Source organism: Athalia rosae, chromosome 1 (genome assembly GCF_917208135.1).
Source record: "Athalia rosae chromosome 1, iyAthRosa1.1, whole genome shotgun sequence".
NCBI lineage: Eukaryota > Metazoa > Arthropoda > Insecta > Hymenoptera > Athaliidae > Athalia > Athalia rosae.
Genome location: NC_064026.1, coordinates 14,023,368 through 14,042,965, shown reverse-complemented (window position 1 = coordinate 14,042,965; position 19,598 = coordinate 14,023,368). Strand labels below are relative to the sequence as shown.

The 19,598-nt window shown below is 42.3% G+C and overlaps 2 protein-coding genes across 3 annotated transcripts; both read left to right on the top strand.

Annotated features, from left to right (window-relative positions):
- Positions 1–113: 113 nt before the first annotated feature.
- On the top strand, positions 114–4,981 carry LOC105683194. Of its 2 annotated transcripts, none has more exons than XM_020850809.3 (3): positions 114–922; positions 3,729–3,965; positions 4,797–4,981. In XM_020850809.3, exons 1-3 carry the CDS (start codon positions 850–852, stop codon positions 4,898–4,900), a joined length of 414 nt encoding a protein of 137 aa, XP_020706468.2. In that variant the 5' UTR covers positions 114–849; the 3' UTR covers positions 4,901–4,981. The 2 variants fall into 2 exon arrangements, with proteins under 2 accessions (XP_020706468.2, XP_012251051.2); XM_012395628.4 differs by having other exon boundaries at positions 498–922; positions 4,794–4,981.
- An 879-nt stretch (positions 4,982–5,860) lies between these two features.
- On the top strand, positions 5,861–19,596 carry LOC105683198 (acetylcholine receptor subunit beta-like 2). Its single transcript, XM_012395632.2, has 12 exons — positions 5,861–6,034; positions 6,363–6,520; positions 6,617–6,661; positions 6,791–6,900; positions 7,023–7,203; positions 7,308–7,464; positions 8,327–8,454; positions 8,543–8,718; positions 13,212–13,364; positions 14,970–15,094; positions 17,492–17,604; positions 19,299–19,596. Exons 1-12 carry the CDS (start codon positions 5,983–5,985, stop codon positions 19,506–19,508), a joined length of 1,608 nt encoding a protein of 535 aa, XP_012251055.1. The 5' UTR covers positions 5,861–5,982; the 3' UTR covers positions 19,509–19,596.
- Positions 19,597–19,598: the final 2 nt, after the last annotated feature.

Here is a 19,598-nt window from a genome sequence, read left to right as displayed (position 1 = left end):
GGACTGTACCAATAACAATCTATAATTGATTAGATTTACCAAACGAACAAATCATATTTTCAGTGTTGAATGAATGAAATAGAAAATTCATCTGAAATTCATTTCTCATGTTCTAAGTTTAGGGTTTTGCTCGGAGCTTATGGGGCGTGTTTCAGTTATTTCTTCCCGGACACTAGATGGATTTCACTATTGCAGCTTCATGAAGCCTGATAATCCGGCAACTATAGAAAGTGTTTTGCCATAATACTATCGAAATGCACCCTTTCATCCTGAAATATGAGCCCTCTCTATCCGAAGATCGGGTTTTTTAAGCTGTGGAAAATTCATATCCCCATGGCGAAGACACGCCGGCTCTCCTGTAAATTGCCTCTCTTGAAAAAATATCAGTAGAGAATATCGCGAGTAGAGTCTTGGTGAAAACTCTGTTGACTGAAGCTTTTAGTGTGAAGGAGGTCTAGCATGATTTGAAGAGCTCCTTTCTCCCGAGCTTGACCATTACCTATTGTAAAAGGGATGAGATTTCTGCGAAGGGGGATTGCAGAGAGTAAAAAGGAAGCGAAAATTCTACGAGGGGCAGTTTTGTGCACGTCGGCGCGCGCTGCTCTCACCAAGACTATACGCACCGATATATTGGTCCACGCGAGACACTCGCAGCCTCCACGCTTCGTATCATCAACTCACAAGTTTACCGGTCCTCTTCCTCAGCGGACTGTCTTATAATCAACTTCGTCGAGATATATAATCATAAAAGTATCCGCTAGTCTTTTACTTTGAGCACATTGCACACACTTGTTGTTTACCATTTATTGACAGTTATCTTCAGGCTACGGTCATCTCGTACTCCACAACATGAAGAACATTTTGGCACTTCTCGTCGTCTGTCACGTCGTACAACTTGTGCATCCGTACTATATTCCTCTAGGTGAGTATTGTCTTGAGCAGTTTCCCCTTTTTTTTCTTCTCATCCGACAACATTGGTAATTTATGGTGGAGTTTTTTTTTTTTCAAATTTTTTTCGGTCGAGTAATCGACGAAAAAATCACATTTCCCGTGAAGTTTGAATACCGTTGCGGATGGTCCGTCCGCGCTCCACTGCAGAGTTGCGCTCTCATTCTCAGTATTTCTGTTTGCTTTGTGACACGAGGAGGTGGTTGACGTGTTCAATTGCGTTCAGCCAGTGAAAAAGAGGACGGTGTAATTTGAGCTTTTTCATAATTGTTACGGTTAGCAGTAGGTCGTAGCTGTAGTGATGCGGTGCGATATATGCAGGGCAGATGAGACGGTTCAATCGGACCAAACTTAGCGTTCATTCGGTGTAAATTATCAGATGACATAGCATTTGCCTACTCAAATCATGTTGTTAATTATTTCCTGCATTTTATTATTGCTTGAATGTGTAATTATTCAACTGTACAGAGTATAGCAACGTAGACGTGGGCTAGTTTTTCAAGATTGAATAATCAGCCGATCAAATTCAAAGTCGTACGAACTCTGGAAAACTTTCCTATATTCGATCTTCAAGGAGTACCGCATTCATAATCGTATCGCATGACAAACAGAATTCAGTAATGTTTTATTACTATCAACATTTCAGATGGTTCTAGCTATCATTATCAAACACGCGAGGAAACCGATAGCTGATACGTGTCACGGATCTCGCGTAATTGAATCTCCATGGATTCATTTAATTTCCCGGTGTTTTCTTCTTTTGGTTTCACGTTATTAGAGGGTCTGATTGTGGGGCTCTCGGTGGAGCTGAATCCGCTTATACCGTTATACGTGCCCAAATCCAAACGACCTCTTACACCTAATTGACGGTGAGACATGAGAAATAAACTACCCTATCAGACATAAAGTACCAAGAGTCGAAACTTATATCCTTCAACTGCAGATATTTCTGTCAAATCACAGTTTCAGTTTCAACAGCCATCAACTGATTATTCAGTACGTTATTTTCCGAATAATTAAATGCCTTTGTTCTATAATTATAGACTCTTTTCAAAAACTATAACAGGTTCCTCCCACATCTAATTGGTTCTATTATAACGAAACTAATCGCATGACGGATACAAAAAACCTAACTTATTTCAAGTAGAATTGACGGTCTAAAATCTGACCCTTGCAGTTTGAATATTAGCACCTACAGGGGTTAATTTTTCATTCAGTTTCGACGAAATATTTAATTTTTTAAGGAAACAAGTGAAATTTGATGGGGTTTCGTCGGGCGCATGAGATTTTTGTAATAGCTCTCTTTCGCGATAGGGTGTTATATTTCATTAATTCCTTTACTTCTGGAATCCAAATATATAAGCGAATTATTGAAAACAATAAAATCTTTCACCCGGTTCGCATCCGAAAATTTTGATCAGACGATGAGAAAATATGAGCTTAGGTCGCGTGCGTGCGATTACGGAGTGTGATGGATCTATTGAGATTTATCCGTTCGCCGTATAAGTTCGTATACATATACTTACATTATATCGTGTAGGATGAGAAATTACGAGATTATTTATGGGTCTCGAGTCGTCTTGTGGCACGAGTCACGCTGCTCCTCTTTTCCTCCATGATGATTCAAACCACGTGGTCAACACAGTATAAGTTTAAGCTCAAAATGTTCACGATCACGTGTATCGCAATAGCTAGAAATATTTCACACCACACTCCTGGAATTGGATTGTGTTGAAAATGCGCACAAACTTGACGGATGTACCTATGTAGGTAATATCCAGGAAACATATTGTTACCTATGGCACAGTTGTGTGCTTTTTGCGATATAAACTTTACCTCCCTGCGAAGCTGGTATGATGTTTCACATGAACGTACGTTAAAATGCTCTACTGTCTCGATTACCGAAAAAGAGATGGGTGAAAATTTTATTTTTAAATCGAATTCCGGCGTCTCATGTTTTAACTTACGCGTGTATATTGCTCGTTCGAATTTCCGAGGCGAAAACCGTGCGATATCATTTATTCTTCGAAATTCCTAACAGGGGCGAAAAGCAATATAATATTATTGTTCTCGCTGACAGAAAATGTCAAACAACCTTCACACCGAATTTGTCTCCGACAAGTTGAAGTTGAGGTCGATTTACCACTCGATCGAGTTCGCGGACTGATTAGATATTATTATAATACAGTTTTATACTTTTTGGGTTCTCATTCATAGATCACGTAAACCAAGGGCAACTGCAGGTGTTAGGACTAAAAACTTTCCGTCAGTCATCCCTCCAAAGTATACGTGTGAAATCGAATTCTTCTCAAGAAAGCGGACTGCTAGTTGTATTACGATTGTTCTGTTATACGTTAATGTAAAATTTCCATAGGATTAGATCGACACGCCGTATATTATGTTTTCCCAAGAGAAAGATGAAATAACTCATATTTTATTCAGTCTGATTGTAATCTATCCATAACCTTTTGATGTTGGAATGTCTTTAGAATTTTTTGGAATTCTCGGTTCCGTTGGTTTTTCAATTGAATTGATACAACCGAAAATTTCAAGAACCCAAAGAATCATAGTTTTGACGGGACAAATGGAAAATACCACTCCTAACTACCCCACTCGTCTATGTTTAAGAAAACGCCAAACTTGAAATTCTAATTACGTCGTTGATGAAATTTGACATTACGTTACAACTGAGTGAGTTTAGTTTCAAGGTAAAATTGATCTCCAATGTGTAAAGAATCGAACGAGATTTTACCTTTTTTCACTCCGTTGCTGCTTTGCAGAGTCACCACCACAAATCATCTGGGAAGTTCCAACGGAGGAAGTGATCGTTAAACGGCTCCAAGAATCACCGACTGGCCGATTTATGCTCAGGATGTGGCCCAGCTCTCCCCCTTCGAGACCATCGACGAAACGATACTTGCCGTATCATCCGGTAGCCCGTTTTCGAGGAGTCAACCCCCCTGATACCCGCGTCTCCTTCTCAATGCCACGAGAAATTTCCTATCGAAACGAACATGGTAAGCAATCAATCGATCCATTAATTACTACCATTGGCCTTCAATCCGATATAGTACATCTGCGTTTGACTTTCGAGGGGTGCAATATTTCTAGGGTATACGAATGTAATCAAAATTTTGTAAAATGATTTCTCGCTAATGTCGTTCCTCGAGTCTTGTTAGCGTAATATTCACGTCTTTGGACACGTTGTTTTCTTCTATCGCTGAACAAAAAATTATGGGATACGCGTGACGTCGCAGTTTCTCGCCAAGTTTCTAATTCTAGCAAAACATCATGGGCACTTGAGTAGCCAAAATGGAAGGGAACCAACAGTGAGGTTTTCGATAACTCATGACGTACAACGAACGATCGAAGTATTCCAGTTTCCGCATGATATCGAAATTTTCTCGTTGTTCGGCGATAATCATTCCCGTATAAAAACGCTCGTGGGCGGGATATACGGAATAGCTGGCTATAGCTAACAATAAGTATACAGGCCTCTGTTCGGGGTAGGTGTATGGATCATGTCAAAAAAAACTGACGCCATTATGCGCGTATTTCAGCTATTTTGCGCCCATATTAAAAAATCCCGGTATATACGCACAGGGATTTGGTGGGCCGCAAAATTTTCAATAACATCCTTACGTCTCAGGAAATTTCAAAAGAAATGTCGCAGTATCGTATAATTGCATACCGCTTCGCGTTCTCGAGCTTTTATAAACAATATCAACGCTTATTATATACGCGCGCACAGAGCATCTAATTTTATGAACACGTACGCGAGGTTCTATATGTATAGCTGCCTTTAAATGTGCGAGTATAACTGGTGATTTTTCGTTAATTTTCAGCAGCTTCGAAGCCTGCCCTGACAGCTGGTGAACTGCTGTCCCTGTTGACGAAGAAGCGTCTTCTCGTGGCCCGCAACCGTTCTCTACGTTTTGGAATGTCACGATAGATCCTCTGATTCTACGATGAATTTTATCCTAATGTCTATACCTCCTCTGTATATATCCGAAATAAAAATTATTTATTCGAATTCGTCAGGACGTTATTGAATCTCTTTCGACGTGATGTCATTTTTGAAGACGTCGTTTGACAGGGTAGCTGAATTATTGCGAGTTGAACCCATCCGAATACAAAATACGAATGATTTTAATTTTTGGTCCGAAAGAGAAAAAAGAAAAAAACCGTATGCTACAACCTTTAGATTTTTGCAATTTTTAGAGCTGAGTCTTGAACGGTCTTTGATTCGTTTGAACGACTGTTTCCAATCATGTTTCGGAATTTGAAACACAAACCCGTCGACCAACCTGAGCTGCAAACAAAATCTATCGAGTTATTTCAATTTTCGCTTCTGGGGCGGATAAATGAGCACTAACTCGATCATTTTAGCAGGTAGATCAATTTAGCTAGTACATTTGGATTACTAAACTCAAGATATATTGAAAGCTATATAGTCGCGTAAACGATTTGGAAAAGATTAATTTCTTGCATCCGAATCGCTTAAGCGACGGACTATTTTTAGACTAATGAAATCGTCGTCTTTTTTTTTTTTGTTTAGGAAAGTATTTGCAATAATAGTGATCACTTTCGGACTCCCTTGATGAATTGAACGAACGGCGGAAAAAATCGTAGAAATCTCTCAGTTTTTATTTCTCTTTTTAAAGTCACGGCAAAACGTTTTCACGCAAATTGGATTGTGACGATTGATTAGTACGTCTCAATTTTTTGTTATTTTGGCCGATTGATGAGCGTAGGTGGCGTAGCAACCCCAATCTGTACTGCAGTAAAACGCACATGTTTTGAAACACGGTAGTTATTCGAAATTTCTTGCAACAATTGAGAGCGCCTGCAGCGCATGTGCTGCAAATTGAAGCCCCGAAGAGGCAAGAGGGTGGTTTGTCGGTTCGCAAGTTTTGCGGCGCCAGTGTTGGCTATCGACCTTGCGTTTCGGAGGGATGCTGCGCCCCTAATGGCTGTCGTCTCACCGTCTCAACTCACAATGCTCTCGTGATTATCGTCTGTTGGATTTTCAAGATGAAAGGAAGACTGCTGATAATATTTTTCGGCATCCTTAGTACAACCAGCGGTGAGTGATACGTTGACCAGATTTTATTTTACTTCAAATTCACACCGAATCAGGTAGCTCATTTACCTGATCATCGTTCAAACATCATCATCACCCATCTCTATGAATATTATTCGTTTACTTCGGTAAACGCGTTGCGCGATATCGTTTGCCCAGTTATTCAATTAGAATAACAGTAGTAATTGAATAGCTAATTTAGAATCTCGCAATGCCCTTACAATCGGGAAAAATTCTTCTATTTTCGCCCTCGTATTTTTTGCACGCGATTCTCGATTCTCGTCATTTATAAAATTCGTGAACGTAATCGATGTTTGATTTTCTGTTACAGGCAAATCGGTGATAAAGACTTTCGAGGCAAATCCTGACACGAAGCGGCTGTACGATGATTTGTTGTCGAATTACAACAGGCTTATTCGACCCGTCATCAATAACACCGAAACACTCACCGTGTGGCTTGGCCTGAAGTTGTCACAGCTTATAGAAATGGTGATTACTTTCTTCATGCAATGCAGTTCACTCCTAGATCTACCGGTTGACAAATTTCACAGCAATACCTGATGAACGCCTAATTGTTTGTTGCAGAACCTAAAGAATCAGGTGATGACCACAAACGTATGGGTTGAACAGGTGAGGTGAATTCATGTAAAAATGAGAAATCCAATCATCTTCACTCTGTATTCGCTATTAATACTTTTCGAAATGGCATTGAAATCCTTTATCAAACTTCTTAATAGAATGTACTTTAATTTTATGCAGAAATGGTTTGACTACAAGCTACGATGGGATCCAGAGGAATACGGTGGAGTTGAAATGCTCTACGTACCTTCGGAAAATATCTGGCTACCCGATATCGTGCTTTATAATAAGTAAGCATCAATAACAAATTCTCTAATTGAGAGGAAGGGGTAATACCGGGCGAAAGTTCTCATTTCGTTGAGCTGAGAACTTGAAAGGGATGCACGCCATTCGTTAATGTACTGAATTCTAGTGCAGATGGAAATTATGAAGTAACCCTAATGACCAAGGCAACTCTGAAGTACACCGGCGAAGTCTTTTGGAAACCACCAGCCATTTACAAGTCTTCCTGTGAGATCAACGTCGAATATTTCCCTTTCGACGAGCAATCCTGTATCATGAAATTTGGTTCTTGGACCTACAACGGAGCGCAGGTGAGTTTGCCTATTGCGGGCAGACTCGAACGCCCTTTGAAGAGATCGTTGTTTCAAATCATTTTTTAATTATTACCACATTGAGAAAATTAATTTGTTGTCAGGTGGATTTGAAACACATGGAGCAGGTTTCCGGCAGTAATTTGGTTCACGTTGGTATCGATCTTAGCGAGTTTTACCTGTCGGTAGAATGGGACATTCTGGAAGTACCGGCAGCTCGTAACGAAGAATACTACCCCTGCTGTACCGAACCCTACTCCGGTTGGTATTCCACGTTGGGTGTTTTTCTTTTTTCAAGTCCCGAGAAGGGTCGGTAATGCTGGTTTCTCGGTCAAACTTCTCCAATGAGAACAATCCCTTATCAGAGAATATTTAACTCCAAAGCGATCGAGGTATCAAACAAAGGGAATATGATTAACAATAAGTCAACTGTACGTTCACATAGACCAGAAGACCATTTTGTAACGTCCGGCTCACAGATCTCTTTCAAATTTCGATAGGCGAGTTTATCGGTATCAGCCGAACGCAAGGCGGTCATCAAACCATCCAGATTGAATATGAGCCATAAATTAAGTTGCAATATCCATCGGTTCCCACGTAGTCGGTTGGTTAGTGCGAAACATGACCTGCCTCGTGGGGCTTGGGATGAATATGGTTATCGATTCCGGGTGATCATACAAATATGGTATTGTTCGCTGACCTACTCGATGGTAAGACCCTTCCGCCAAATGACCTACGTCGTCTAGGCAGAGGCGCCTATTTAACTCCGATCAATCTCTAGAGCGACAATGTAGCAGCGGCGGGTAGGTACATTACGAGGTAGTAGCTAGATAGTATTTGCCCATCCTATTGTCCGATGTAACGATCAAGTTATTAGACTGAATAATGTCATACCATTTGCGGAGTGGGCTGATCAGTTCGGAACAAGCATTAATACTGACGTAGCTGATCGCGCGTGTCTCCGTCCCACCTACATGTGCGCCAGAATCGTTTGATGGATTAATGGGGGTCAGGCGTAATTAGAACCCCTGAGAAGATGTCCATTAGCCGCGTTACTTGAACATTTCAACTTTTCACCTCATCGTTATTTCCGTTAAACTTTATCCTTGCGATTCTGTTACAGATATTACCTTCAACATTACCATGAGAAGAAAAACCCTTTTTTACACCGTCAATCTGATAATTCCATGCGTTGGGATCACGTTCCTGACCGTCCTCGTATTCTACCTTCCCAGCGACTCCGGGGAAAAGGCACGTGTCACCAATAACCGTTCGAAAAGAGAGCGATCTGTGCGCTGTGCGAACGTGTCGAATTTAAAAATACCTTTCGTATGCGCAGGTTGCCCTCTGCGCTTCTATCTTACTCTCGCTGACGGTGTTCTTTCTCCTTCTCGCCGAAATTATTCCACCAACATCCCTGGCCGTACCTTTGCTCGGAAAGTACTTGCTTTTCACGATGATACTCGTCACCCTGTCAATCTGGGTTACCGTATGCGTACTCAACGTTCACTTCAGGTGAGTTTACTTATCTTACAAATATCACCGTTGGAGTTGAGAGTCGTGATTACGAATGGTCTCTCTTCCTTTATTTTCACGAATGACGAGTCGATCAATTATTCTTTCGACGGACATGACGTTACATAAGTATAATTATGAATATTGAAAATATACATGAAGCACCTTAAATATCAACCCTTGTAAATCAGACATCGCGAAGCGAAGTTTACAGCCCAGTCCGACTACCGGGAGAGATAGATGATAGATGAAGAGAATACAGCGGGTTGTCTAAAATAATGAATTATGCAATAACCGTGAGCTTTCGGTTCGCGCGTTACTCTTTTACAATGGTTTTACACTTTTTCGCGTCTTAGAAGGTATTTTAACTTTTATCTGGAAAATTGAAGGATCACGTACCATTATTTCATACCGCAGATTGATGAAAAGATCAATCGGGGATTAGTCGATTTCACCCTCCAGTCACGAACAATTGAATCAGAAACGCTGACTTTTTTGTCGTTGCAATAATCCATCAATTTTGGTCTAGCTAAACGACAGTACCTAATGTGTTCCCTCCTTGTTTAACATTTTCTCAGGTTACGAGTGATGAAAAATTTGAAAATACCTAAAACATGAAATTGCTACCGAAGAAACGTCTTATAGGACCCCTACGTTACTAAATTCTAAGCAATTTTCGACTAAGCTCTATCAATTCCGATCGGATAATTTGTCGCGGTTCGTGGGCAGCTTACGATTTCCACATCAGGGTGCGTCACGGCTATACGCGAAGCCCTAAAGAAATATTGCGATGGAATATTTTCGGGGTGTGCGGATAAGAGGATGAGCTTGAAATTGCTGATACGGTGCGATATAGGCCGGGTATTTCGGGTGTTATATAGCTATCGATAGTCCTGTAAATCACGACTTTACGAGGATGAAAGGGGTTGCTTGCAGATGACGTAGGTTCCTGTTAGGACCAAGGGTGGTCAGACGGGCTTTCGCGGGGCGAGAAGGCGAGGGGCGAGGGGCGGAGCCTATAGAGCAGGGGGGGGGGGGGGGGGGTGGTGGTGGTTAGGATAGCGAAGGCCGAGTAGGAAAGGGTGTTATTCACCCCTTCGTTAATCGTGGGTAAGCCCAACCGGTTAGTGGTGTCTGAACATCCTGAAAATCCATCGACGTATCTGCAGAGATCGAACAAAAATTTTTCTCACCGTTTGATCTATATCCCATTGGGTTAATCAACGTGATTCCGGGTCTCTTACGCTTGAACTTCGCCAGTGATTTGTATCGTTCTGGAATAAATTGCGCGCGAATTGCAGTCGAGAAAAAAAATTCGAATGATTCTCGACTTTTTTGTATATCGTGATTTCGCATCTGGGAGTTGTGAGATTCTTAGCATTACCATTAGTTCAATGGCGAGCGATTGAATGTGTTTCCAAAAATTTTATGTAAAATTTGTAACGTTCATTTTACCTACACCGAGGCGATCAGCGCGTATTTCGGTGTAAAGAAAAATTCCATAAATTCATAGTCGTTTTGATACACATTCTCTGCTGAATTCACGCCAGGAATTTCCAAGTTATTTCATCGATTGAGAATTGTTGCTCGCCAGCAAAATAGCTCAGCTCACAGGGCAGATATCTTCGTGTTTCGTATTTACGGCTAGTTTATAATCATCCACTGATTTTCTCAGCCCGCTAATTACGTTCTCATCAATTTCTTCGATTCTTTTTATTTACTTTCACGACGCAGATTTACGTGCCCGATAAGAATAATGATCACCACGGTCGACAACGATGAGAAAATCATTGCTGCGAACATCGGAGAGGATCGAATACCTTACAGGTTCAGATGATAGCACCGGCGAAACGGTTTAATTCAACGAATGACAAAATCATTGGCACGTCGTTTACTCCAGACGCCTCACCCGCAGGTCCGTTGTGGGTCAGCCACAAAGGTTTACTACGACGGGATCCCAGGGTAGTAAAGTTTCATCACTGAAAACGACCAAAGAGATTTTTCCAAAATCATAACTAAGTACATACTATAACCCCTATCTTTTACCCTTAAAGTTTACGAAGCAGAAGCTTCGCCGAATATACGGTTATGCAGTGAGAAAATGAAATATCGGCGGGTCTGATTGTAATGCGGACAGCTATCGGCGATGAAGTGAAATAATCATTAACTTTCACCGTATAATTTACCTCTGTGTTCAGTTATCCCCCTCGTCCACAATCTCATATCGTTATTGTCGCCATAACAGCAGAGCTGTATAAACTTTACTACGCGAAACGATTCGCTACATTTTATCGGGGGATAACGTAACCCCTAGCGCACTTTGAATAGTTGGTACGTTGACAGTAATTTGAACTCACCTTGGTTTTATTCCAAGGTCTTATTCATTTGATATGTATATCATACGGAAGAGAATTGTATGTACTACGACGCTAGGTTTTTGTTTACCTTAGGCGGGTTTTCACCGAGGAAACCTGCGATCCAGCCCAACGGGAAAACGAAAAACGAAATACGGAACAATTTACTGAACTAAGGAGTAACGAGTTACTCAAATAAATTACAAATCATATCATACAGAATCACCAAGACTCACAGCGAACGTATCACTCAACAACTTAATTGCAAAATGCACGTGTGCATCCATGGCGGTAGGTGCCGTAGTAACGGGGCTGAAAACGCCACGTTACAGTTGGTATCGTGACTTTGCGAAAGTCACGGACCGTCTAAGCCCTTTAAACCGACCTGAGATTTTACGTCTTGTGGTAAATCAGGGAACCGGAGAGTGCAGCGTAAGATTGGGCGTGGAATCGCGGAGTCCTGGATTCTAGAGTATGGGATTTTCTTGCGATCTTTCCCCTGCCGTATTATACTATACGTACATATAAATCCGCGACGTTAGCCAACCGGAGAACCGGTATGAGCCCAGCCGGGATCCAGGTTGTTCTTACGAGTCCCGCGGGATTACTCAATACACTTTATCGCCAGTAATTTATCATCCATTGGGCAGCGTGCGCTCCTCGAATGGCCGCATAGATGAGGCGAGTACCTCAGCTTTAAGACGCTCGCTTACAATCGGTAATCATCCCCTCGCGTTATCTACGACGCTGAATATACAATCAGCTGTGCGAATCGACCATATTCACCTCGGAATAATTTCATTCGGACACTTTCACTTCACGTTCACCGAGAGACGTTCGCGTTGAAAAAGGTGTTTTGGGTATAAACGGTGGAAAGTCTCATTCAAACGACTCGGTGGTTTTGATGAGGGAAAAATATCGATGCTTGCAGAACGAGATAATCAGAGCGCTGACTCTTTTCCGTTATACTTCATCGGATTAGCCATCAGATGACGGGATATCGGGGGTAGGTGTGACGGAAATAAGATGGCGGAGACCGGAAAGTAGTACCGCGGGATACGGGATGACTGGGAATCGCGGATTTTGCGAAACCCGAAGGGGGTTGGTGGGAGGAGCGGCGGCGGCGGCGGCGGTGATCCTTTGCGGAGTTGTAAATTTGAGGGCGGTTAATAGTTCGCGCTTGACCTGGCGTTGGGATGGCGTACCGCGAGGTTGGCGCACCAGAACCAAAACCAGCTGATACGGTGAACCAGGGAATCGACGGGCGCGTGGGGCGTGGTGTCTAATAGGTATACGGTTGTTCTATTGGCCCCAGAAAGGAAAAAGAAAAAATTGCAAATTCAGCTCGCGGGTCGATGAGGTGCCCTTTTTACCTAGCTAAGAATTAACGAAGTCCCTTAGTTAGCGATGAGTCCCAAACGCGCCTATCGATTATAAATATCGTAAAAACCTTACAGCGTATTTCGGAGAAGCGGAATGCCCCCCGTAATTCGCCGGGATATCGCCACTAGAGAGAATTTCTGTAGGAGTACTGAGAAAGCCGTACTCGTAACGGAATTCAGTATATACATATATATATATGTACACATTTTTAGTCCTTCAAGGGGATGCAGGTAGGGGTTATTCAAAATGAAAAAAAAAAAAAGTGTGCTCAACTTTTGAGAACGGTTAAAATGTAATGAATCTTCTCTCGAAGTAATGTAACGGAAGGGGCGGCACAGACAAACTAGTTTAATAAATAAAGAACTTTTTCTCTATTCAATGTCGCTCAGATATATCTACTCTCCTACTTAAGCTTATCAAACGTTTTGAGCACTTTGCCCGTTCCCGAGAAATAATATTCAAAGTTTTACGGAAAATTATACCAGCGTACACGCTCTACGGTATATCCGGTACCACCTTGCAAGAATAAAAAAAAAAAGAAAAAAAAAAAAAAAGAAACGGACGGAGCGAGGAGGATATTATGAGGTATTTTATTCGCGGCTGTCCCCATATCGGATAATCTGGCTACACTGCGTCAAAAAACGAATAAAGACTCCGTAAAATTTGTTATCCGCACAATGACGAATGAACATCGTATTCGCGAAAACATGATAAATCCACGCATTATTTTATTTCACCGCATGCGTTCTCCCGTAGGTCGCCTTCCACGCACAACATGTCTCCGTGGGTTCAACGAGTTTTTTTAAATTGGATGCCTCGGGTTCTAATGATGCGACGCACGCCTTACTCTACACCCGAGTACGACGACACTTACTTGGATAACGGCTACACCAACGAAATCGATTTCAGGTAAGAAGATTTGAAAAAAAAACCCCGATCCATCAGGTGTGCCCCGCAACTGGTATAATTGTGAGTCGACCGTGTTTTCGTACTTGTGGCGTTTACAGCTTCCGGCTTAAACCAGCGGATTACGAAGCGGAGGATTTTCGGAGAAATTAAGTGCAGGAAATTATATACATAGTCAGGGCGGAAGTCGCGTAGCGCGCGGAATCCGTATCGTGGTCCTACGTCAAAAGCTACACCCCGAATGCTTTGCATGTACGCGTATACAGGTATAGCGGTGATGTTATCGCCGCGAACGTGCGTAAGATATATCCGGATCAGAGGTGACGAAATTTCCATATCTTTGAAACGAAATTTGAAACCCTGGTGGTTAATCAGCGAGGATGAGGTCCCTCGGCTCTCTTCCTCCTTTTGCTCTCTAGTCTCTAATTATAAAATACATACTGATCCAGGGGTATAATTCAACGTTGAATATTTAAAACGGAAATATTCGACACGAGTCAAGGACGACCAAGTTGAATTTTAAATCGTATACCATACCTTCGCGCTTTCAGAATTTTCTTTGTGGCCTCTTGAAATACCTATCCAGAAAAGTTTCGCTTCCGATGATCTGCCATACACTTTTTAAACTAAAATTTCAAATCGGTGAAAAGGGTGAAAATTTTCTGGGCAATAGAGATGACGAAACGTTCCTCAGAGTAAAACGAACGTTGCGAAGGGCTAGACAAATTGTCCCACGAGGTTAAACCAGCTGGAATAGTAGCGGGGAAAACAGCGTAGCTGATTGGTACAATATAGATTCTGTTCATTTGCCGTTATTTCCCCCGCGCAAAGTTCGAACTACCAAATCCCGAGGACTGAAGTGAGCCCCGAGGGTTTTCTTCTGGGAAATACTTCCCCAGTCATCTGTCAGGTCCGCTGTCTTTTCTCTATCGCTACGAGCCAGTTGAGTTTACTCGAGGCATCGATTCTCAACACTCTGCCGAATACTCACAGGGGTGAAAGGGATTCGGGCATATTCTTAAGCCTTTCTATTCTATTATTATTATTATTATTATCATCATTTTTAGCTTCATCCCCGCAGGGTTCAAGTGTTGATCTTTTCGACCCTATTCGAATTATACGGACTCACGCGTGTGTGCCCAGTTCCATAGAAATAACGATATCCTACGCGAGGTAGTTAACTTAATCGAGTCCATTGAAAAACTACCTGCCATCAGTTTCTGAGATAAGACGAGACGAGAAGGGTAACAGAATTTCTCATAACTTGAGGTGAAATATATTCTGATTCCATTTCCAGCGCGGAGTCGTGTAGTTTTCGGTGATATAATTTTACTAAAAAGGGTTAATCGCGAGTGCAGGCGGGGGGACCGTTCCATCAATCTCAGATTTTGGATGGCGTTCGTTCTACGTCTGACAAGTTTTCTTTGGCTCCGGTAAACCAGCCTAGACTCGAGTTTGTTGATCTTCGTCAAACAACATTTATCATCGAAGGCAATCCTGACAAATTGGGTACTGGTGCATGGCCGGGTTGTGTGCAGTCGGTAACCTATTGTTACATCGCTCATCCAACTTTGTATCATTTTGTAAGTTTGCGTTGTTTGCTTTCAGCTTTCGCGATAGCATCAGCGACTATCCTTCGGAACTGAAGGGTAGCCCGGAGGGTTTTGAGAGCGTAGCCGCTGCCTACAAGAACGCCCTCGAAGACGAGGGTCGACATGCCCCTCATGCTTCCGGTAAGCTCGAAAAATTTTATTTCTCAACACGAGCAACGCTCCGTTACTTCGCATGTACATTTATCGTCGCTAATTTCTCGGATATTGGATTTATCACAGTTCACGCGGTTCACGCGACACCCTCTGTGCATGTGCAAATAATGCGTTAACTAATTGGAATTGGTTTCGGTAAAATTTGCAGCGCGTTGTTCTTTCGTTGGTCACGTGTCGCTCCATACGTACTTGTTCGTTATCTAATTGTTTCTTGGATGTTGGATATGGAGTAGGTACACGGCCAAAAAGGCACGGTGAAAACAATGCTCGCATAATCGCATTTTCGAGGGGGCTCGAAATAACATTGAGTTTCATTCATTATTTACAATGCGACCGCGTGTGTACTTGGCAAAACAATGAATGCGAATTGAATTAGCATCGTATACGAACCACCCACTTCTATTTGTGTGCGGAATTTCGACGGTGTGCGAATACCTTTAATTTACCTCGTCCCGCGGCCCCGCGGCCCCGACCCCCTTCGCCACTTCGCTGGCAACCCCCGGCGCGATGTCACCGTAATCTACGACTAACAATAAAATATACGTGCCGCAGTCCTAGTCCGACCATCTCTCTCTATATTCCGTTGATTATATAAACAGGAATTTCTTGAATAGTCGTTGCAGTTCTCCCATACCCAATTATTCTCCATGTCCTATTTAATTAACGGCCGCGCACGATGCGTCTGGCAAACTTTTCGCCAAAACGCGTCGAAACCACCTCTCGAAATACTATCGTCGATAACTCGATCGTCCCGGGAATGAATGTGCGTTGGATTCTTACGAGTGGACCAGACGGTGCAATCGTATGCGAAAAACTTTCACTGTTTCTTGCATTCTGCGACTGATCAATTATTTTTGATAAGAAAAATTTTCAAAGTAACTCACCGCTTCGAGTGTTTTTTTCATCTCGACTTTGGGTCACGCTTGACTTTTTGTCTCGAGAAATTCTGATCAGGATGTGATATAGGTTTGTGAATTTTCAAGGGGTAGAATAAAAATTATACAAATAGAAGCATTCCATATGTATTACGGATGAAATGCTGGAAAACGTCTTGGAATAGAATTTTTGGCGCCTAAAGTTGGGAGAACGTAGTCTGCAGAAAATACAGTAACGACTTTCTTCAGGCCTCTGGGGTACGATATTTTTCTGGCATTTTAACAAAGCGTCTACGTCGCCTCTCTGTCGACAATGTCTGGAAGCGGACTAGCGAAAAAAAACTCCTCACGTATTAAAACCTAAACCTTCTTGTTCGAAATCCAACCACAACCCAAAACGACTCCCGTGGGTCAGTATGGTCACCCCTACATCTGCCGTAAAAGGTTCTTCGAAGTGGTATCCCGGTATTGCGAGAAAAGGTGATGGGAAATGGACGTGGGTCGATGCCCGAATACCTTCAGACTCAGAGATAGGCCATGAACTCAATTTCCACACCAACGACGTCTCTCCTAACGTCATCCCCTCATTTCTATGTTTACTTATTCGATCATTGACGTGTATCGCCTTGCGCACGACCCGTGCATCTATTTAACGAGTCGACTGTTTGTACTTTGGATTTTTTAAAAAGGCGTAAATTACCTCTGTGAGCCAACTCGAGATTGCCCCGGAAAAAGTTTTATCCCTCAGAGTCGTCCCTACATAATAGCCATAGCTTTCTGGGGTTTTGAATAAATAATTGTGGGATAAGGAGAACGATAAATGTATGAGAGGATAAGGTTTGTAATAAAAATATTACGGGTCAGGTTGTACGTAATTTCAATATTTCATCAGCTTTTGCTAGGCCCTCTCGCGTTCCAAGTTTCCCTAAAATATCTCCGGCTGATATTTTTAGATATGGCGAGGGATTTAGGGTGCAGGTGAACTTCAAAAGTGGCAGAGGGATTCCGATCTAATGAACGAAAGAAAAAGTTAACCCTTGACTTGGCACCACTCGGAGTGAAGAGGTCGAGTAGGGCTGTTGAAGGACTCGGATAAGGGCCAATACTTGTTCAACAAATTTAAATAGCGCCGCGAATAGCGAATCGAATGGGATCGAGGATCACGATCCCCGGAGGGCTCTAAAGTGTTGGCCTTCGGGGGGTCGTGAAATCGATGAAAGAAAAGCAACTGTGAAAAGAAAGAAAAAAGAATTTCGAACCGACGATCGGCTAAAAAAAAACACTTTACTCCCCAGAATATTTCTCGACAGTGAACATCGCATTGCAGTCAAAAAAACCTTGGTCCGTGGAAAAAGTCGTAGTAGGAAATCATCGCAAATGAGATGCACGATATGATATAGGATATACCGAGTACACTAGTTTGACGAGACTTGGATGAAAAAAACAAATAAAAAGAAAAACTGAACCGTCTACATGTTCTTTTTCGTAGTAACTGACAGCGAGAATACGATGCCACGACACCTGTCTCCTGACGTCATATCCGCGCTCCAAGGTGTCCGGTTCATCGCACAGCATATCAAGGACGCCGACAAAGATAACGAAGTGAGTATATCATTTCCGATAATTAACGAAAATAAGATTAAAAATGAAAAGCCACGAACCTCTCTTTTAATGTTTTTTCCTGGCCGCGCGAAAAATCGAAGGAGCGCGGCAATAATTATTTTGTATTTTGTATTTTGTATTTTTTTTTTTTTTTTTACCCAATTTCAATTGAACTTCATTTATTAAAATGTTCGTCCTACACGCGGTTGCGAAGGTCCGAAAGTTTTCAGCTTTTAATAGGGATAATAAATTACCTGTCAGGTACATTCGAAACTTTCCTGTTGTGCTGTTTATTCAGGAGGTTATTAACGCGTGTTAACGTAATGACTATCACTTTAGATATACCAGCTCATTTCATCCCTGCCTATGTTGGTTCATGATACACGGTATTATACACGGTACCTGTACATACGTACGAAGATGATAAACATCTGCACGTGCTAACTCGTGTGAGGATTGATTACTGACGTCACGTTCTAACTACGAAACCAAATTGCGCGTGATATTTCAACTGGGCTTCGTTAGAACTTGCGTTGATCTCCGATTTTCTACAGTGTGTGCTGAAATATCGGAGAATTTTTATTCGTTGATAAAAACTGAACGCTCTAAGAAATTAGAATGCGTATATATTATGCGTACTCCCTACATCGGAGACGCGGAAGAATGAAACTTTCATCAAACTGCTGAGAATTTGAAAAGTAGAATAAACCTTGAATTTAAGTGTAGATCGTGTAGTTTTCGACAACGGTGAAAATTGTCAGGATTCGTTGACCGGTTAAATCGTTATTCCCGTTACAAAATTGTCTCGTTTCGGTCGAATATCCGTTCCACTACCCCGTATGAATCTGCAATACGTATTTCGACGAGATAGTTTAACGCATTACCTTGATAACGAGGATGCATTAGTCCAACGAACTGACGAAGAATCATACCCTCGTTGGACGATATTAACACTTCTAACATTAATTATAAATTTCACTGTCGCGACCAGCCAACAGCTCTCCACTACAACTATTCGACTGTATTATTCCCGGCGTGACACCTTCGCACTAACTACGTAAATATAACATGTGTACGTACTTTGTTGCTCGTGTCGTCGCAGAGCCTCTCAGAGCGCCTCTCGTCAGCCAGGTCTGATGATCCGAGTTTGAAAACGGGATGAACCGAAGAGGTATACTGCGTGGCAGGAGTATGCGTAGCCACGTAATGTACGTACGTACGTACGTACGTACAGAGGACACGCTCGACATCGTATATCATGTCCCAAGTCAAGCGCGTCGCGCTCCAGGAAACTAGCGGCAGACACGCGGTGACGCTTCACCGGGTCGGAATAGCGGATGGGCTTCTATCAGCATGTGCGAGATGCACCGTAGCGGTTGGGATTCGCGATATTTTCAACGGATTGCACCTTGGGGCCTTTCGTTAGCGCGAAATCCCTCGTCAAATTCCGCTCTCCCTTCCTCCCGCGTCTTCCCTTTCATATCGGAGAGTCGAATTCGCAAAAATATAGAGAGAATAAATAAGGGACGGCGAGTTAATTGAAGTTGACTCGCCGGACTTTGATATAATTTGTAATTAAGAGTCAAAGTAATGACTTAACTTTTATTTGTTTACTTTCTCTGCCTTTTCAGACAGCGTCTCGGCAATTACTACGCGAGTGTACTCACGATGTTTTTTCTCCTTCGCGTTTCCAGGTGATCGAGGATTGGAAGTTCGTTGCAATGGTTTTGGACAGATTTTTTCTATGGATTTTCACTCTTGCCTGTATCGGGGGCACCATGGCTATCATCTTCCAAGCGCCGAGTCTCTACGATACGAGGAAACCTGTGGATCAACTTTTGTCGGGTATTCCATTGAGAAAAAGCAACTGGCTTCCGCCCGAAGTATTCGTCCCTGATGACTGAATCACACTTATGTATAATCAACGAATTTCACACTTAGCCGAATAAGGATTGTAATTACGGAAAATTCTCAATAAAAGAAATTTTCAGATG

Bases quoted from the DNA above. Each gene is read 5' to 3' on its own strand.
- LOC105683194 (XM_012395628.4), top strand. From the start codon at position 850: ATGAAGAACATTTTGGCACTTCTCGTCGTCTGTCACGTCGTACAACTT. The intron at 923-3,728 runs GTGAGTATTGTC...GCTGCTTTGCAG, and splicing joins TCCGTACTATATTCCTCTAG to AGTCACCACCACAAATCATC. The intron at 3,966-4,793 runs GTAAGCAATCAA...GTTAATTTTCAG, and splicing joins TTCCTATCGAAACGAACATG to CAGCTTCGAAGCCTGCCCTG.
- LOC105683198 (XM_012395632.2), top strand. From the start codon at position 5,983: ATGAAAGGAAGACTGCTGATAATATTTTTCGGCATCCTTAGTACAACC. The intron at 6,035-6,362 runs GTGAGTGATACG...TTTCTGTTACAG, and splicing joins CATCCTTAGTACAACCAGCG to GCAAATCGGTGATAAAGACT. The intron at 8,455-8,542 runs GCACGTGTCACC...TCGTATGCGCAG, and splicing joins CCAGCGACTCCGGGGAAAAG to GTTGCCCTCTGCGCTTCTAT.